This window comes from Lissotriton vulgaris, chromosome 4_1 (genome assembly GCF_964263255.1).
Source record: "Lissotriton vulgaris chromosome 4_1, aLisVul1.2, whole genome shotgun sequence".
NCBI classification, from domain to species: Eukaryota; Metazoa; Chordata; class Amphibia; order Caudata; family Salamandridae; genus Lissotriton; species Lissotriton vulgaris.
Genome location: NC_141691.1, coordinates 1,230,149,350 through 1,230,167,006, shown reverse-complemented (window position 1 = coordinate 1,230,167,006; position 17,657 = coordinate 1,230,149,350). Strand labels below are relative to the sequence as shown.

General features: G+C 41.0%; 1 protein-coding gene across 1 annotated transcript in view; it reads right to left on the bottom strand.

Annotated features, from left to right (window-relative positions):
* Nucleotides 1-317: 317 nt before the first annotated feature.
* The window catches only part of NETO1 (neuropilin and tolloid like 1), a 149,411-nt gene continuing 132,071 nt past the window's right edge, over nt 318-17,657 (bottom strand). Inside the window, exons 4-6 of the mRNA XM_086967440.1 lie at nt 4,627-5,185; nt 3,592-3,666; nt 318-2,348 (exon numbers count right to left, since the gene is read on the bottom strand). Of these exons, the coding sequence (XP_086823566.1) occupies nt 3,606-3,666; nt 4,627-5,185 (620 nt within the window). The 3' untranslated portion in view covers nt 318-2,348; nt 3,592-3,605. The remainder of the gene's footprint in view (nt 2,349-3,591; nt 3,667-4,626; nt 5,186-17,657) is intronic.

Genomic DNA, 17,657 nt, shown 5'->3' with positions numbered 1-17,657 from the left:
ATGTGCTTGTCCAATGATTGTTTCCAAAAAGAGGAAAAAAGTATACATATTAATTAATCTCTCCCTCCTCTGCTGCCTTTCCTTCTTGTTCTAAACCACAAAAGAAAAACAATGAAAATGTTTCAAAATGCCAATGCCGCATTGAATAATCCACCTCTTTGTCAAACTAGCGAATATGGAACTAAAGTTTACATTTATCTGTTTATAATTTCTAAGGTAACTGTGGTTTCATCCTTTTCAGTTAGGCAAAATAGTAAAGTCTAGATCCTTTGAAAAAGGAAACAAGTCAAACTATAATTAAAACAGCTTTGATTTAATTCAACTTTTATGAAAAAATGGTCAACAGACTAATGGAAAACTTCATCCCAGGTGATCTTTAAAAATGCAGACATAACATACCCCTGACTTTACTATATATTACAATTATGGATATACTTGAGGGTGTCTGTAATGTTTTTTTCTGATTTTAGTTCCTCTTTTATAAGCAACATTTTTACCCCAAGCATTTTAATGTCCAATCTTTGTTCTAAAAATAACTTTTTGATGTTATGACACTGATTGTTTGATATGTACCAGACTTTAAATTGAAAAAGGTAATTTTCTAATAAGAGAATTGTGACAGGTAGCTTGTGATTCTAAAACATCTTTCCAAATTATTTATTAGAAGGGGATTCTTTGATTTAAAAAATATACGGAATTCATTCAAACTAAAAAAAACTCAGATTAATAAATCAATGTGGAAACAAGCCTATCATAGCCCATGCAGAATATTAAATTTTGTTTAAGTCTTAGGGTGTCTAAAAATGTAATGGCACTCTTTTTCATTGGAACCCGTTAGTGTTATACATATGCGATTCAGTGCACAATTGTTATCACAACTCAAAAACATATCATAACAAATATTAAAATATGTCTATTATGCAAAGCATGCAAATCAATTTAAATGAATTCCTTGAGAACTAGAATTGATTTTGCTTAATTCATATCAGTAAGGAAATCTTTTTTTAAATCATATAAACAAATCGAGTAGTACAAGTAGCAGATATTTGAACTACAAACAGCAAGATTTTAGAATGAAATCATTTGTTTGAAATGTCACATTTTGATTGGTTGTTCCGATAGTCACAAGTTTACCAGAAATCACTTATACTGTCAATCAATCACCCAACACAGAACAAACAAACTCCCAACTGAAGGTGTTGTGCCATAAACTGGAAGCAGCCAAAAATTGCAACAGGGAAGGATTGTAGAATATTGGATTTTTGTTTAGTTTAACTAACACATTTTATGGAAACTATGATACCTTCTATTTCTTCGAGCGGATTAGAGAGTTGCATTAATGACACTTCATCACATGATTTTCTGTCACGAGCTTTTTTAGACGGCCCTCAAGCAGTTGGCAACATTGATACAATTTTCACCAACTTAAATTCTGATGAATACACTAGACAAAAAAATTTAGAGATAGGTACTCAAGGCGGATGCATATTAGATAAAATAATTGGAAAACATATTTTGACAAATTCATATCTGGCGAATGAGGATTAATGCCATTGCTCCTCTGATCAATTTTCTTCTTGCTTTATTGTCATGTTGTTTTGGTAAGGCATATCCCAAATGAGTTTGGAGAGACTCTGGGAACTTACACTTCCTTAACGCCATTTAGAACTTTCATTCATTGCACTGTGATGCAGTTCATCATGATTTCAGAAAGATGATTGGTCAGTCCACAAAGCCTCTGGCTGGAGAGTATATATATATATGTATCTTATATTTCCTTATTACTGGTTTTCCTTGTTTGGTTTGTTCAAATCTTTAGGTCCATGTTTGGAATCATCAAGAGTGTACCACTTTCAAGAAGACTGTTTAATGAGGTCAATGCACACATAACATAGATCTTAAAGAAAAGCAGTGGCGTTCACCTAACCCACAGTCTATAGAAATCCAAAACAGAGACATGAAACGACAAAAATACTGAGTTAACCAAAGACAATCGAGCTATGTTGGGAAATTTGCAATCAAGAATACGTTTATTCTTCAAGTTTCCTGTAAGTCTCAAAATGTATTTAAAAACTAAGGAGCACTTGGTGGCCAGCAACCAAATTACAAAGAAAAGGTCATTGTGGTAAGGGAAATCTTGTACAGCAGGGAAATGTCTGTAATCCTAATGTTTTTGACCAAGATTGTGTGGAATTACTATAGAAAAACATCCACTCTGTGTCCTTCGGCTTGTTTTTGCAGGTAAAGTAGATTCATTTGTAATGTACAGAATCTTTTTTTCACAGTCATTAAACTTGTACAAACGGTTCTTCTCTGCAAGTAGAAAGAAACGGTTACATGACTTCCTCCTAAGGGAAAGATATACACAGTTTATTAATAACAAAGAAGTGGATGGTATGACAAAATTTGCAATAAACATAAATGACAAATCTATCTCCAAGGCTACCACTTTTAAAATAAAGACATACACTGAAAAGTTGAAAAATAATCAGAAGGTGTGTAAAAAATGACAATTCAAAACTGCATGTTCATTTTAGCATGCCAAATTTTTAGGCGGTATATTAATTTGATAAATACATGGCATACCACATGCTGCTCTTTCTTTTATCAATAAAAAACCCTTTCGGATTTCTGCATAAAGGGAGTCTGCAATGCATATTGGAGGAAGGCAATGCATGTGAACTAATTTCAGGCAGCTCTGCAACGTTTGATGCACAGATATTAATGATATGGCCACAGTAGAATTGTCTGCCTTACTTTGCCCCAAGTATAAACTGGGCATTTTTATGAGGTAGACAAGGGGAGTCAGCAATTGTAGTGCTGAAATTCCCTGAAGTATTCACTTTTCGGTCTGTCTTTTCATAAAATATTCACTGGAGACATTGGGTGTCATTTTGAACTTGCAGAGCAATTGAACCACCATCAACTGGCAGTTTCGGTGTCCCACCAAACCTATTGTCCTTTGCCACAATTTGAAGTGGGGGGGACCACAGGGTTTTCCCTACTGGAGCCTTTGCCGGCTTCCCAAGCACAAGGAAAGCTAAACAAGGTAAACACAACATAGCACAAACTGTGATTTCCCAAGCGTAGAGTGGAGCCGCCATAGGATGGCTCCAATGTACTCTCCCTCAGGTAAGCATGGACCTCTAAACAGGGTGGGCAGTTCTAAAAGAATGGGAGTCGGGTCCATAGCCCCTGGTGCACTAGGGGGCAGGCGGGCTACCCACCAAGGGCTCTATGAGGCCCATTAACTCTGAGGTTAATTTCTGATTTTTTCTCCAGCAGTAAATGAAGGCAAAAACTACTGCACGATGCACTCTATTACTGGATATTTCCTGATATCACAGCTGCATCTCTTGGTAATTACTGGACATATTTGTATTAGTGCTGAGAAAAAGAAATATCTAAAAAAAACATTACAACCCATTTTGTTCTCTTTCTACATTACCAGTCAGTTTATTCTCAGACTGAAACCATACTTGTATAATTACTTGATATCAATGTAATACTACGCCAGTGCTTCAAAGTTATGAGATTCAATATTTAGATATGTACATGTACATTGATATTCCAAAATGCATGCTGGCTTACCTTGTTTTCTGCCATTAGACCCTAGTTGTGTTGTATTCAGACTCGTGTTTGCTTAACGATCCAATGAGGCAGAACCTGGAATGTTATGGCTAATTCATTCAATATAATATTTTTTTCATTGCATACAATAAATATACACACATCCACAAAATTTAAAATGCACCTTGATAAATCGATCAATCTGCTTATGTAAATTCACGGTTGCATGCAAAATCACATATAAGAGTGATGCTTCATAAAAGATGTGGATGGCATGAACATGCTTGGAAAGTAAGTAGCGCATGAAGACAAACACATAAGCAAACACACTGTGCATAGAGTAAAAAAACACAGATACACACACAAAGTCTGAGTTCTGCGTGTTTCCAGATGATTGGTTCATACCGTTTTACTTATAAATTCTTCATCATTGGTATTTACAGGCAATTAGATTGAGTACAGATAAAAATTGATTTATTTAAAAAATCATGCCAGTATTTGCTGTTTCCCTGGAGCAAAACACGAAAACCTAACTACAGGATGGTTACTGTCATATTTATATATGCCCAACTTATTTTGAATTTATAAATCATTTGCTCCTCACAACTGGTGGTAATAGGAACATAATGAAAAGTGGCAACCGTAAAAAAAATGCATACAAATATTGTGTTGTTTTTCGGTTGGCTAATGCTGTATAACAATACCATGCGCTGAATTAAAAAGAAAGATGCATTGTTAATTTCAAGGCACCCTCTCAGGTTTTATAAAGCTGCATGCATGTAAAAGTGGATCTATAAACTTCTTTGGTTTACTAAACGTATTTGTACATTTTACCTTTTGCCATATATTTTACTCACGTCTGTGTGTCTGTGTGTCTGTGTGTCTGATAAGGACAACAAGAAAGAGAGCAAGCGAGATAGAAAGATAATGGTCTACCCAACAATGGAAAGAGAAACTTAAACGATTGAAGACGAGAGATAAAATGGAGGAAGAGAACATTTTTCGGCCATTCGGTCCTTATGCAAATGTCTTCATCAAAAATCTATTGATACTGACCGCTGGACAGACTTGTCATGTCTGGTAAGCCTGTGACTTGTTGTGGGCACCTCTTCGATTTCGTCGATATCACACGCGTCTGCAGCGTCTTGGGAGTAGCTATGCTTCATGACAAGGATATTCCTTCTGTTCATGGGCTGGAGGATGGGCTTAATAGGCTGCGGCTGGATATCGGTCAAGATAGACGCCTCTCTTGTGCTGAGGTTACTCCGGCTGCCCTTGATGCTAGACAGTTGTGATCCACAGTGATGGTCATGAATGCATTTCGAGGACGACCTCCGCAGTTTATGGTAGTTCTCAAAGTCATCTGCAACATCCGCAAGGTCAGCTGCAGCCCCTGTCCCTCTAAGAGTGCATAACTCGTAATGAGGAGGCTCAAACACCTCCTGGAACACTGTTTGATCAAAGTCTGATTTCCTTTGGATGAACTTTTTTCGAGGTTGCTTGATCTGGACCACAACCGAGATTATGATGAGGATGATCACAATGCCGCAGGTGACCCCAATGACAGTTCCACTGGTATTGGTGAGCTGGTCCAGAAGACTGGCCTTCCTTTTTTCTGAATGACAGAGGAAACATAAAAGATCAAATCAATTGTGCTTATTTTTAAGTGACATTTTAATTGTGACTAGCTTCTTTGTGGACACAATGCAATAAAGTGCTGTCAAACCAGAAAGTCTTGCAAAGATATAAAACATTGGTGGATTTGGTATAAATCCAATGGCAACACTAGGGCTGGGAGGTATTCTGTAAAGGCTATTTCCTCTTCCACGTGTAAAGGCTTTTATCACTTAACACAACTATATTCATTGAGAGCCAATGGGAAACTAGTGGTCATGGGGTTACTTGCTTTGTGAGCAGGCGAGTAGGTGCTCTGGACCCCTTCCAACGTGCTAATAGAGTCACTGGGAACTTCAGCCATGTCGGTGTAACTTGATAGAAGCCACTGGTGCTGTCTGCATACAATGCACATTATATGCTCAGCAAAAGGTTGATCTGATCTTGTACAATGCATTCCCTGGTACCATCATCAGTGTAACGTTTAATCGGCATTTAACCGGGGTGCCTGCTCACTCTTGTGCCACACTCTTTCCCTACTTTTTGCCTTATATATTGAACAAACATTGGAAGGGTGCTTGTATTGACATTTGTGTCTCATGCTTATGCTCTTGATGTTTATATGCACTTGTTTTTAAGATATCAATGCAACGGTCATGTAGTTAATGCCAGGCGGCCTGAAGCGGAACGTGATATCCATGTGCGTGCCTCTTTAGAAATGGAGCCCAACATCAGTGTCAGCGAGAGGGAGAAGCTTCCATCTGGCACAGAAAGAGTTGCTTCTAATCCCCATGGCTATTAAATAATAGCGGAGTAGCTCCTAACTAGCGGTAGCTCCACCCATTTATGATTGCTCAAATGTATTTGTATAGATCAGAACAGAGTTTAAAAAAAGAATAATTTAGTTACTGATGGCTGGAACATCTAATGTGTGAGGGGTTGAACAAGGAACTTTATGGTGGAGCATTCATTCAGACTAGGTCACAGAAAACAGAAAATGATAAAATTACATTTCATTTGGATGGAGCTAGATATTATGGTGCGTTATATAGTTTTTTAATAATTGTATTTTTCCTAACTTTGCTGACAGGAGTGTTTCATTGATTACAGCATCCTTGTTGCTACAGCCTCCAGGAGTGCTAGATTGAGCACCAACAGTTTGGGGTTGATCTTTCGAGGGAGGAATCAAAGGAAGAACAGCAGGGATAATATGCTGTAATATATGTATTTATGATATTGCTGGGGTTTCACATTAACAATAAAAAAAATCAGGTTACTCAATCGCTTTAAAGCCCTTCAGAAAAATATTCATTCTACACAGAATAAAGCCAACTGATCATATGTTTCTTTACACATATCTGGTCAGGCATGCTTAAGGAAAGTTGAACACTACCTAACCCTCAGGCCTATATGGCCATCATCTCTCAGATTAAGACACAAGGGCATGAGTGGAGGGAAATATTCCTTTCCAATAATATTAATACTATTAAAATGATGTTGCATTTCTCATATAATTTGTAAACAGAAATATATAAAACAAAATTCATTTGTGTACTCATCTTTAATTCATTAAAATTTTAATCTGTCTCTTTCAAATACGTTCTACTAGCAACTAAATCCTGGAAAAGTAATATTTGCACTCCAAACGCTAACATCTATGCACATGCTTTCAACTCATGACTAAAACATGCTAAGAGAAGAACACGTAATTCACATAAATTAACTTCAAGTCAGTAAAACATCGTTAACCATTCTAATACAATAAGACTTGTTCTATGGATGATGTTTTCATAAACCTAGAAGGACAATGTTGGCAATTGTTAGATAGTTAAGCCATCTAACCACACATTTTTGGTCATCATTCTTCTTCAGGGTAAACTAGATGAGACAGAACTCTGTGCAATAGCAAACATTTTACTCCGTCCTGGAATCTGTCACCCAGCAACTCTGGTTCGTAGTAATTATTTAAAAGAATAATCCATGATTGAAATGTCATGTCTTACATTATTGAATAAATGCTCAATCACAACCTTGTTAGCTAATCAACAAGATTGAAGCAAACAACCACCCTCAATAGTTTTATGCAGACCTTAAACATCAGTAGTTTTTTAAAGATAATCGTGAGCCACTGGCTATATATTCCATATTTAATGACGGAGTTGCTTAGAAGCAAGATTCATTACATTATGTCTCCTCTCATGGTTGATACTGGTCTAAAATGCTGTAACTCGCAAAATCAGATGTATTTCATAAGGAAAGTTAGAGGGCATTTTCCTTTTTTGTTTGAAACATCCATTTGCACTTCCCCTTTCCGACCACTGTGTTGGCATTCTTAAAAACATACGAAAACAGAGCGACTTGACAATAGGTTGTATGTCGGAACAACAAGTTCCTATACAATGACATCCTTAACAACGCGGTCTGTACAACTACCGCGTATTAACCACAACTTGCTTTACCACGCATTCCTTTACCACAAATTTTCTGGTAAAGGCATGCATGGTAAACAGCTATCCATAGCTATGTTTACCACCTCTTCCATCGTGCGCTATGCCCTAAATACACCCCCATGCTCCTAAAACGACCCCAACTCCCCCACACTCCCTAAAAACTACACCTAACCCCCTCTTCAAACTACCCCAAACCCCCACCCCCTCAAAAATAACTCCAAACTCCCTACCCCTTTAAAACTACCCTGAACCCCCGCCCCCTAAAAACTACCACAACCCCCCCAAAAAGCCTTCCCAAACCCCCACCCCTTAAAAACCCTCCCAAACCCCCACCCCCTAAAAACTACCAGGATCCCTTTGCTATCCCCTAAAAACAACCCAGAGCCCCCAACTCCCCCTAAAAACTAATCCTACCCTCCACCCACCAAAAACTACTCCAAACCCTCACCCCTTAAAACAATCCCAAACCCCCACTCCCTAACAAATAACCCAAAACCCCTCCCACTCCATAAAAACTACCACAAACCCCCACCTCTTAAAATTTACCCCAAACACCCACCCCCTAAAAACTAGCCTGATCCCTCACCGCCTTAAAACTACCCCAAACTCCCTCCCACTCCCTAAAAAGTACCCCAAACGCCCACCTCCTAAAAACTACCCTGAACCCCCACCCCCTAAAAACTAGCCTGATCCCCCACCCTCTAAATACTACCCTGAACCCCCCGAATCCCTTAAAACTACCCTAAAACCCTTCTTCCTGTCCTATTCTTTCTGATGCTCCTCTCTCCCCACCCATTCTGAACACAAGACCGACTTTACCTTAACCACGCACATGAGTGGTTAAGGCAGTTGTTTTCCATGCAAGTCGTTGTTCGACTTACAGGGTTCTGGAACTCGTGGCTTCGGCCTCGTTGTTCAGGATGTTCCCCATGACAATATGCCTATTCACCCAGTCCCTACCTGATTATTTGTTGTAAATGTGTTAGCTCAAGCTCAACAAAGGTTTTCTCATTTATATCTTATACATATAGGCCCATAGAGTACACGTTCCTTTAAAAGTGATATCTCATCTTTGATGTGTTAGTGATCATAGTTTGTGGATAGGTTAGTGAGTTTGGCTAGTCACTCTGTCATTCTCTGATATGTTATAGAATAAAAATCTTTTTGGGATTCTTGAAACATGTGTTCAGTCAAACAATTCCTACAAATACCACTAAGACTGATGTTTTTGGCAAACATCTACTTTGCAATCCAATACTGGAAAATAATGATGCATACTTTATGCATCTTGTCTGATTTCAAGATATACTAGATTATTTTTCTGGATTATTCTGAATCACTATGAAAAGGGGGATATTCTAAGTAAGAAACAGAAAGGGGAGCATCTAATTCTGTTGTATCTTAATGTTTATTGTATAAAACATCCTCATTGCCAATAGTGTTGGTTTCTCGTGATGCTATAGCTCTTTACCCCTGAATTTCCCACCTAAACCACTCCACTCTACTCCGCAGTATTTGAGTCAGGATGGTTTTAGAAACTGTGTTAGTGTACATGTAAGGGGGGCAAATGTATTGGGCCCGATTCACAAAGGTAAAATGAGAAGAAAGTCTAACTTTACGACTTTCGGTATTCACAAAGAGCCTTTACTACTGGTAAATAACCTTTGTGAATACCCAAATTTGTAAAGGTCAACTTTTGGTATTCACCAAGGGCATTTGCGAGTAGTAAACGCCCTTTGTGAATACCAAAAGTCATAAAATTAGACTTTTGTCTCAGTTTACCTTTGTGGATCTGGCCCATGGTGAGCACTGTTGCAGTGTAGCACTGTGTTTGGGCAGGATCCACACTGGTAATGGGCCAGTTCTCTGTGAATACACCTTACCAATAGTCATGAGTCATATTTCTTTCTTTGAAATCTTCCAGCCATCTGGAAATGAAGGGTTGGGATCATAGATAGGACAGCAGGATAGTAGATCTGAAGTTCAGCATTCATAAAAGCAAATTTCTGCTCTTGCAGCCGATTTCCCATCAATCTAACAGGGTGCCAATGTCCCTGTATGAATGGGATGTGAGTGGAAGCATCCAACAGTCAATTTACTCCAATACCCCCGCGCCTCTAGCCCAGTGGACACTCCATCTCCAACAGTGACTGTGTCAAAGGATGTCAATAACTTTTGAGTACTTCACAGAGCCACAGAAGTTATAGACCATTGAGAAATGGCCTTGTGAACCACAAGATAAAGGGGACATCAATACGCCAACCCTGTTTTCCTTGTAATTCACAAGTGATTCCTATAATGATATAGTGAGCTGTTAGAACAACTGCAACTTTCAATGAGTTGTTTTACCCACTTGTAGAACTCCTACATGTTCTATAGTTTTTTTAGAAAGACTAGATAAACGCTCTTGCACTTTGTGCTCATCATTTGGAAAAATTCCACCAGGAATAGGAATAGAGGATTGCTGTGAAATTTAGTTCTGAAAATGTGCCAAGGAGGTCTTAGCCTATCACCTTAAGAAGGGCACTGTGCAAAAGAGGAGATGATGAAAGTTCCCTGGAGAATTCATCTCAGTTTCTCCCAGCTGAAATAGTCTGTTTCACCTGAAATTAATAATTTAGGTGGAATGGACGAGATATGCATCTTTTAAGTTCAAATTCTAGCGGGTGCTCAGGCAAACTTAACGTCTCTGAGTTGCCCACAGAGCTCAGCTCTAGTGAAAGAGTAAAAATAAAGAGATGGATGGTATTTTGTGGCTGTGACTGCTTTTTCAAATGCATATACACACAACCTGACACACAGATACACCCACATACACACAAATATGCAGACACACCCCATAGCAATACACACACATTCATGCACACACACACACACACACACATATCTGTAATTCATTAAGAATACAATATCATTTGTTGATAGGTACCCACACAGTAGTTCAGTTGTATACCCTGTCACAGAATGCCTGATTATCTCAAGGGAAAGAAACAAAAGTTATGGGGAGGTATGGAAGAGTATGGGAATACTGCATCCCTCCACCATAGATCTGATCAGGTGGGGAAAGGAACAAAGCCTGTTGCCCCACAGTAGCCAACATGACAGGGACATCAAAGTCACTGTGCTTCGGTTGTGCCCTAGGCATCACATCCACACCTTTCTTCATTTTCATTAAACACTTTAGGGCATTTAGATGCATTGTGGAAAGAGAAATGGCTGTCTAGCCATTAAAAAATGTTAATCAAAGTAAGAAACTGGTGGAGTTACCTGGCTACTGTTTTGTGTTCCTGCTCGTTAATTCAACAGATACACAGGGAGAACCAGCGTTATCTTGCGCTTAGATCTGGTTATTCATTTAACCTTTTTCTTTTTAAATTTCAAGACTGTTTCTAGGTCTTGAAACGTCTGAACATAAGGGAAACACTTTGCATTTATACATTCAAAAGCAAAAAACTTTAAACAAACAACTAAACAATCCTCTAATCTGCTTGTCTTTAGGAAAGACTTGAAAACTTGGTTGTTTGCTGGATAATTTTCCCCTCCGGGTGCCCCTTTTCTGTTATTGTTATGTTTCTTGCTCTTTTTCATGGTCAGGAGCTCAAAGCGCCGGGACACTCCTTTGGAGTAGCCGTTGCGCTATAAAAGTCCCATTTTAACATTAACATTAATATTAACATTAACAAAAAATCATGACCATGAGTGTGAAATATTTACAAAAATTGCAATAATAAACTGTTCTCTTTACACATTGTATTTACAGTAAACTTATATGATTTAACCTCATATAAACTGTAAGAGAGTAAAAGAGGGGCCAATCTGTTCTGAGACAAAGATTTAACTTTAAAACTGTCGGTATTCACAAAGAGCATTTGCGAGTAGTAAAGTTAGACTTTTGTTTCATTTTAACTCACGTTTTGGTCTCAAGTCTAACTGAGACTAAACTTAATTTAAACTGAGACAAAAGTCTAACTTTACTACTTGTAAATGCCCTTTGTGAATACCAAAAGTGGTAAAATTAGACTCTCATCTCAGTTTACCTTTGTGAATCATGACCATTATATCCAATCTCAACCAAGTGGTTCAAAAAGGTGATAGTATCTGTCTTGCAAGCTTATTGGGTGTCTGATTCAAACAGTAGGTCATCAATATACTGGACCAACATTTAATTACAAGGTATGATCATGGAATCCAGGTTATTTTTAAGAACCTGATTAGAGGTAGACAGATTCTAAGTATAATCTTGTGGGACTCGGCGCCATGCCAAAAAAGTCTGTTGAACCGAAATGCAAAGAGGAACTGACTGTCTTCATGCAACAGTATGGAGAAGAATGATAGGTAAAGATCAATAACTGAACCACTCAGCCTCACATGGAATCTGAAACAAAATTACAGCTGGATTCAGTACCATAAGTCAACAAGGGACCATAATATTGGTTATATTTAGAAGATTCTGGACAATGTGGTACTTGACCTTTGCAAGCTCATAATGGGTGAGTTACATAGACTCCCTGTAGGAAAGTGGCACTTTTTTGCATGGTTAGCCCCCACTTTTTACCTGACGTGATTTCAAAATGTAAGTGCACTGGGTCCCTGCTAACCAGGTTCTCAGTTCCAGATCTCATTCCCAAAACACTGTACCATGATTGGCACTTTTTCAGCTACCCCTGTAGGTCCCAAGAAAATGGTCCCCCTGGTACAAAGGGCATGGGAACTGAAGAGGGTCCCATGGGGCTGAAGCACTGGGTGTGCCACCACAGAGACCCCTCACAAAGGCTATGCACTCCACCATTACACGCTGCACATCTTGTCGCAAAGAAATCTGAAGAGTCTATATCACACACAGCCCAGTGTTCCATGCCACCCATACACTGCATATGATGTAGATAAGTTACCCCTACTACAGGCCCTATATCCTATGTGAGGGCATATCAGCCTGGTCAGATATGCCCATATAATGTCCAGTCTATTCTGAGATGTTGTAAGTGCCTAGGGTAGCCATAAAGAGAGCATGGGCTGGATACTAGTGAACACAAGTTTCCTAACTCCTTGATGGCTGCACTGATTTCTAAGATGTTTGGTACCCAACATCTTGTCTTAATTAATCCTCAATGAGGCCAGGGTTGGATTTATTAAATCATTCACACAGGAGACCCCTTTAGAAGGTCCCCTGAAGACCTACCAGGCACTGATGTTGTCCCTGACTTGTTTTTGCCAGCCTGCTACTATCAGACATGTCTTTGACCTCATAGGGTGAGAGATGGCTCTCTCTCAGAGGACAGAGACAAGCCTGCTCTGGGCAGAGTTGTTTCACACCTTCTCCAGGACAGGATGGCATTCCTGGGTGGAAAGCTTTAAAGGTGATGCTGCCTTCAAAATCCAACCCAGGAACCTTTAGATTGTGAAGGAAGCCAAGCCCCTTTTCCTGCTCCACTTTTGGTGGGAGAAAGGGTGGGAAATTAGATTAGGAGGAGGGTCCCACTTAGACTGCACCACCTGTAGGGCGGGGCAGACAAGGTGAACCCCTTTGCTGAAATTCCACCATCTTGTAGACACCCTAACGGTAGGTAGGAAATTGGCTGCTACTTGTATCCCCTTGTAACACAGCTATATTAAGTACTAGCTTACGGGTCGCGCGTTCTCAGAAGAAAGTAAATTTAAAGAAACTTGTTATGATAATATTCAATTTGCATTGTGTCATTTTTATTTAAACTTATTCATTTTAATTTGGAAAACATTTTAATGTGTTGTTTTAATTCTGTTTATTTATTCGAGTGCTTGTGGATATTTTTTGTTTTTTCATCTGGTGCGTACACGAATAAATCAGAAAGTTTTCCGACGCGTGAGCTGGCCACATACAGTTGTCCATGTGAGAAGCACAGATTCTCCAAATCTAGTCCAGACACTAGTCCACACACTTGCAGCGATTGTCCTTGTGCTTTGTTGATGGTCATTGCAAAAGCGAGTCACACCGGAAACTGTAAAGGTTCAGTATTGGAAAGATTATGAGGGCCCTGGGGAGCCGGGTGGGTCGATATTTAACAAAGTTTTATTATTATTTTTTTTTTGCCAGAAACCTTCGCGGGAGTGTACTCAACAACTTTTAACAATTTTTAATTTTTTTTTACATTTTTTTTTTGGGACAGAAACCTCAACAACTTCCCAAAGTTTCATGCCGATCGGATTAATGGTGTAGTAATGCATGAAAGGACAAATAGACAGACATACCTTCGTTTTTATATATAAAGATTTAGGTGGCACCCCAAACCTTGAACATCAGATTTGACAGACAAGAGAAAACAGGATAAAGAAAACCTGCTGCACGAGAATTGAAGCCCTGTTGCAGAAGATAAAAGGTGCCAAACCCTGCCTGCTGTTCCCTGCCTGCAGTTCCCTGCTGTTCCCAGGACTCGACAATTGCTTTCTGCTGTGTCTTCCTGAACTGGAAAGAACTCCAAGATTTCTGGAGCACCTCCAGGCTTCAAGAAAAGACCAAGAAGCTCCCTTGGATTGAAGGTATCACTCCCCTGCACTCTGCAGGCATCAAGGAAGTCCGGTTTGTGGACTTGCTGCTCCCCGACAACCTTGATGCAGCACCAAAGCAAAAAAAGGTACAACCGCTCCGGAGGGTCAGATCTTCCTCTCCACCACGTATGGAGGCACCAAGACCTACATGAGCCATGGCATACCAATACCAGGTGTACAGGACCCCAATGGAAAATATCAAGAAGAACAGTTCTCACGGGACTCACAAAGGACCAGAAGCAAGCACCCATCAAGGGATGTTTGAGGCTTCCGATATCCACTTCTTATATGGCACAGCAGTCCCAAGTTCACCTCTCCAAATTGCCTGCTCCTGACTGCGAGGTCTTAAAGTTTCAGGGACATCAAAGTCTTCCTTCAACTCTGCTTCCACTGCTGGACTCTGCCAACTGTGAGTCCTGCCCTGCCAAGAGGTGCCAATCAAGTCCTGAGGCTTGAAAAAGGGTTCTGCAGACTTTTTCCTGGCAACATCGATGCAATGATGACTTTGCACTAATCAGAACTCATGCCGTGACCTCGTGTCTAGACTGTGAGGTTTCATGCTGGTACTGAGCTGATCCACAGAAATCCCTGTGAGTCTCAATGGCAACACATCATCTACATAGTAAGGAGTTCAACAACAACTCAGGACCGACTGCGAGGTTCGACTTCGATGCATTGACCTGATTGTGCGAATCAGAACCGACATATCAAGTCTTCGACTCCGAACTTGCTCTATCCAAGGTACTTTTTTAGCAGGTCCTGCATAGCTCCTATAGCCAGCCCAAACTCCATTGCAGGCAGCCTGAAACCTTGGATTTACCCCAGTACAGCATGACCTCAAGAAACCCCTAAGCGTTATTGCCTTATAAGCACTAAATTGCAGTTTATTATTTAAAAATTCTGAACTCAGAGGCCCTCATCCTCCTGGACCTCTCCGCAGCGTTCGACACTGTCTGTCACCGTACCCTAGTGCAGCGCCTTAGCAACATCGGAATCCAAGAGAAGGCACTAGAGTGGATCATCTCGTTCCTCGCCGGAAGAACCCAGAGAGTCCGCCTCCCCCCGTTCAGATCCGAGGCCACTGAAGTAATCTGTGGCGTACCACATGGAATATCGCTCAGCCCCACCCTCTTCAACGTCTACATGAGCCCCCTTGCAGCCATCGCATGCCAACACAACCTCAACATCATCTCCTACACCGACGACACCCAGCTGATCCTCTCCCTCACCAACGAACCCAGCCACCGCCAAAACCAGCCTACACGATGGAATGAAAGATGTCGCCGAATGGATGAAGAACAGCCGCCTGAAACTGAACTCAGACAAGATGGAAGTCCTCATCCTGGGATCATCGCCCTCCGTCTGGGACTACTCCTGGTGGCCCCCTGCACTGGGCACCACCCCCAAGCCAACGGACCATGCACGTAACCTGGGCTTCATCCTGGACTCCTCCCTCTCGATGACCAGACAAGTCAACACCGTCTCATCCTCGTGCTTCAACACCCTGCGCATGCTCCGAAAGATCTTCCGATTGATCCCCACCGAAACCAGGAAGACGATCACCCAGGCACTCGTCACCAGCCGACTGGACTACGGAAACACCCTCTACGCCGGAACCACTGCCAACTTTCAGAAAAGACTCCAACGCATCCAGAACGCCTCCGCACAACTCGTCCTGGACATCGCCCGACACAGCGACATCTCCGGCCACCTGAAAGACCTGCACTGGCTCCCCATCAGCAAAAGGATCATGTTCAGACTCCTCACCCACGCACACAAAGCTCTCCACGACTTGGGCCCCAAGTACCTCAACAACCGGCTGACCTTCAACACGCCCACCCGCCAGCTACGGTCGACCAGCCTCGCCCTCGCCGCCGTTCCACGCATCCGCAGAGCCACCGCCGGAGGAAGATCCTTCTCCTACCTGGCAGCCAAGACATGGAACTCCCTCCCCATCCACCTTCGGCTAACCCAGGACCACCTCTCCTTCAGGAAGCAACTCAAGACCTGGCTTTTCGAGCAGTAGCGGACCCCCCCCCAGTGCCTTGAGACCCTTCCGGGTGAGTAGCGCGCTATACAAATGCCTTGATTGATTGATTTTTGTTGCTTTGATCTTGTTTTACTAAGAAAAATATTCTCTATATTTATAAGATGGTGTGGAGTCTTTTTGTGGTGTTTTCACTATGTTACTGTATTTTAAGTGTTGCACAAATAATTCATATATTGTCTCTTATGTTAAGCCTGACTGCCCAAGGTAGGGTGAGCACACGTTAATTCGGGGTGACTTACCCTGACTAGGATTGATGTCCCTACTTGGACAGGGTGCCTACCTTGTAGTGTAGTTCCTATATCCCTTATAGGTTCTGCGCATTGGCATAACATACACAATAGGCTTGGCATAGGACTGAGGTCTGTATGCCTCTATTATGTATATTAAACTTAATTACTGTGTACCAGCTAGCTCAGAGGCCACTAGAAACTTCTTGAAGACAAGAAGGGAATAGCTTCTGGCAACCACATAACATAAAACCCACATCCCTCAGGATCATGGAAACAATATACTACTTTTCATTCAGTCACTCATCTCAGAGAAGTACATAGAAGAAACAGTTGGTGTGTTTACAATAACATTTATTGCACAGTTGTTATTCTAGTACTGGTTATATGTGCTGTACAACTGTTGGACAGTAGCAGAGATTTATGGCCAGCAGTGCAGTTAAATAAAAAGGCTTTGTATAGTTCTACCATTTTGCAATAGTAATGAACAAATACATGAAATACAGAATGCATTAAGTTAAAGCCAATACCCCTATGATGCCTAACTAGATGTACCTAGGTATACCTAGCATGTGTGTAGGTCTTAGAGAGCCAAGAATACCCCTAGGAGTTAGTCTAACCCCATTACCTTTGTGGGACTTCATCCTGATCTTGAGCTGGACACCCACAGATGAGTGATGGACCTCTGCCAGCTGGAGCTGTGGCATGACGCAGGTTGCAGCGCCTCGGGCAGAGTGTTGGCCTGGAAGTCTCTGTCTCCTCTGGTTTGCTTGGGCAAAGGGAGGTATACTTATACTGGATCGGTGTCTTGGATTGACGTAATGTTGGTCAGAGGAAGATGTGTTCTTTGTCTGTTTCCAAGAATTTGTTGTGACGTAGGTTAGTCACTGTTGGACATGGAGATTACGTATTTAGGATGGACGGGACCGTCTTCTGTGCAGAGAGCACACAGTGATCAGATAAGGGGACAGCCTTTCTGTTGCTCGTTATTGTGAAATGAGGGCTAATCTAGGTCAAAGGGCATGCCTATCTCTGTGAAAGAGCCTGCTTGTCTCTGTGACAAAAAGGATTTGTTAAGGCCTCAATTTCATTTTTAACAACCTCTGCCAACTAGAGACCACATTTCTAACAATTATATAAATGTTTGAGCTTGTAGGATGTAAGATGGTGAGGAAATTACAGATAATCCATGGATCAAATGGTGAGAATACCAAGTGCTAGGTA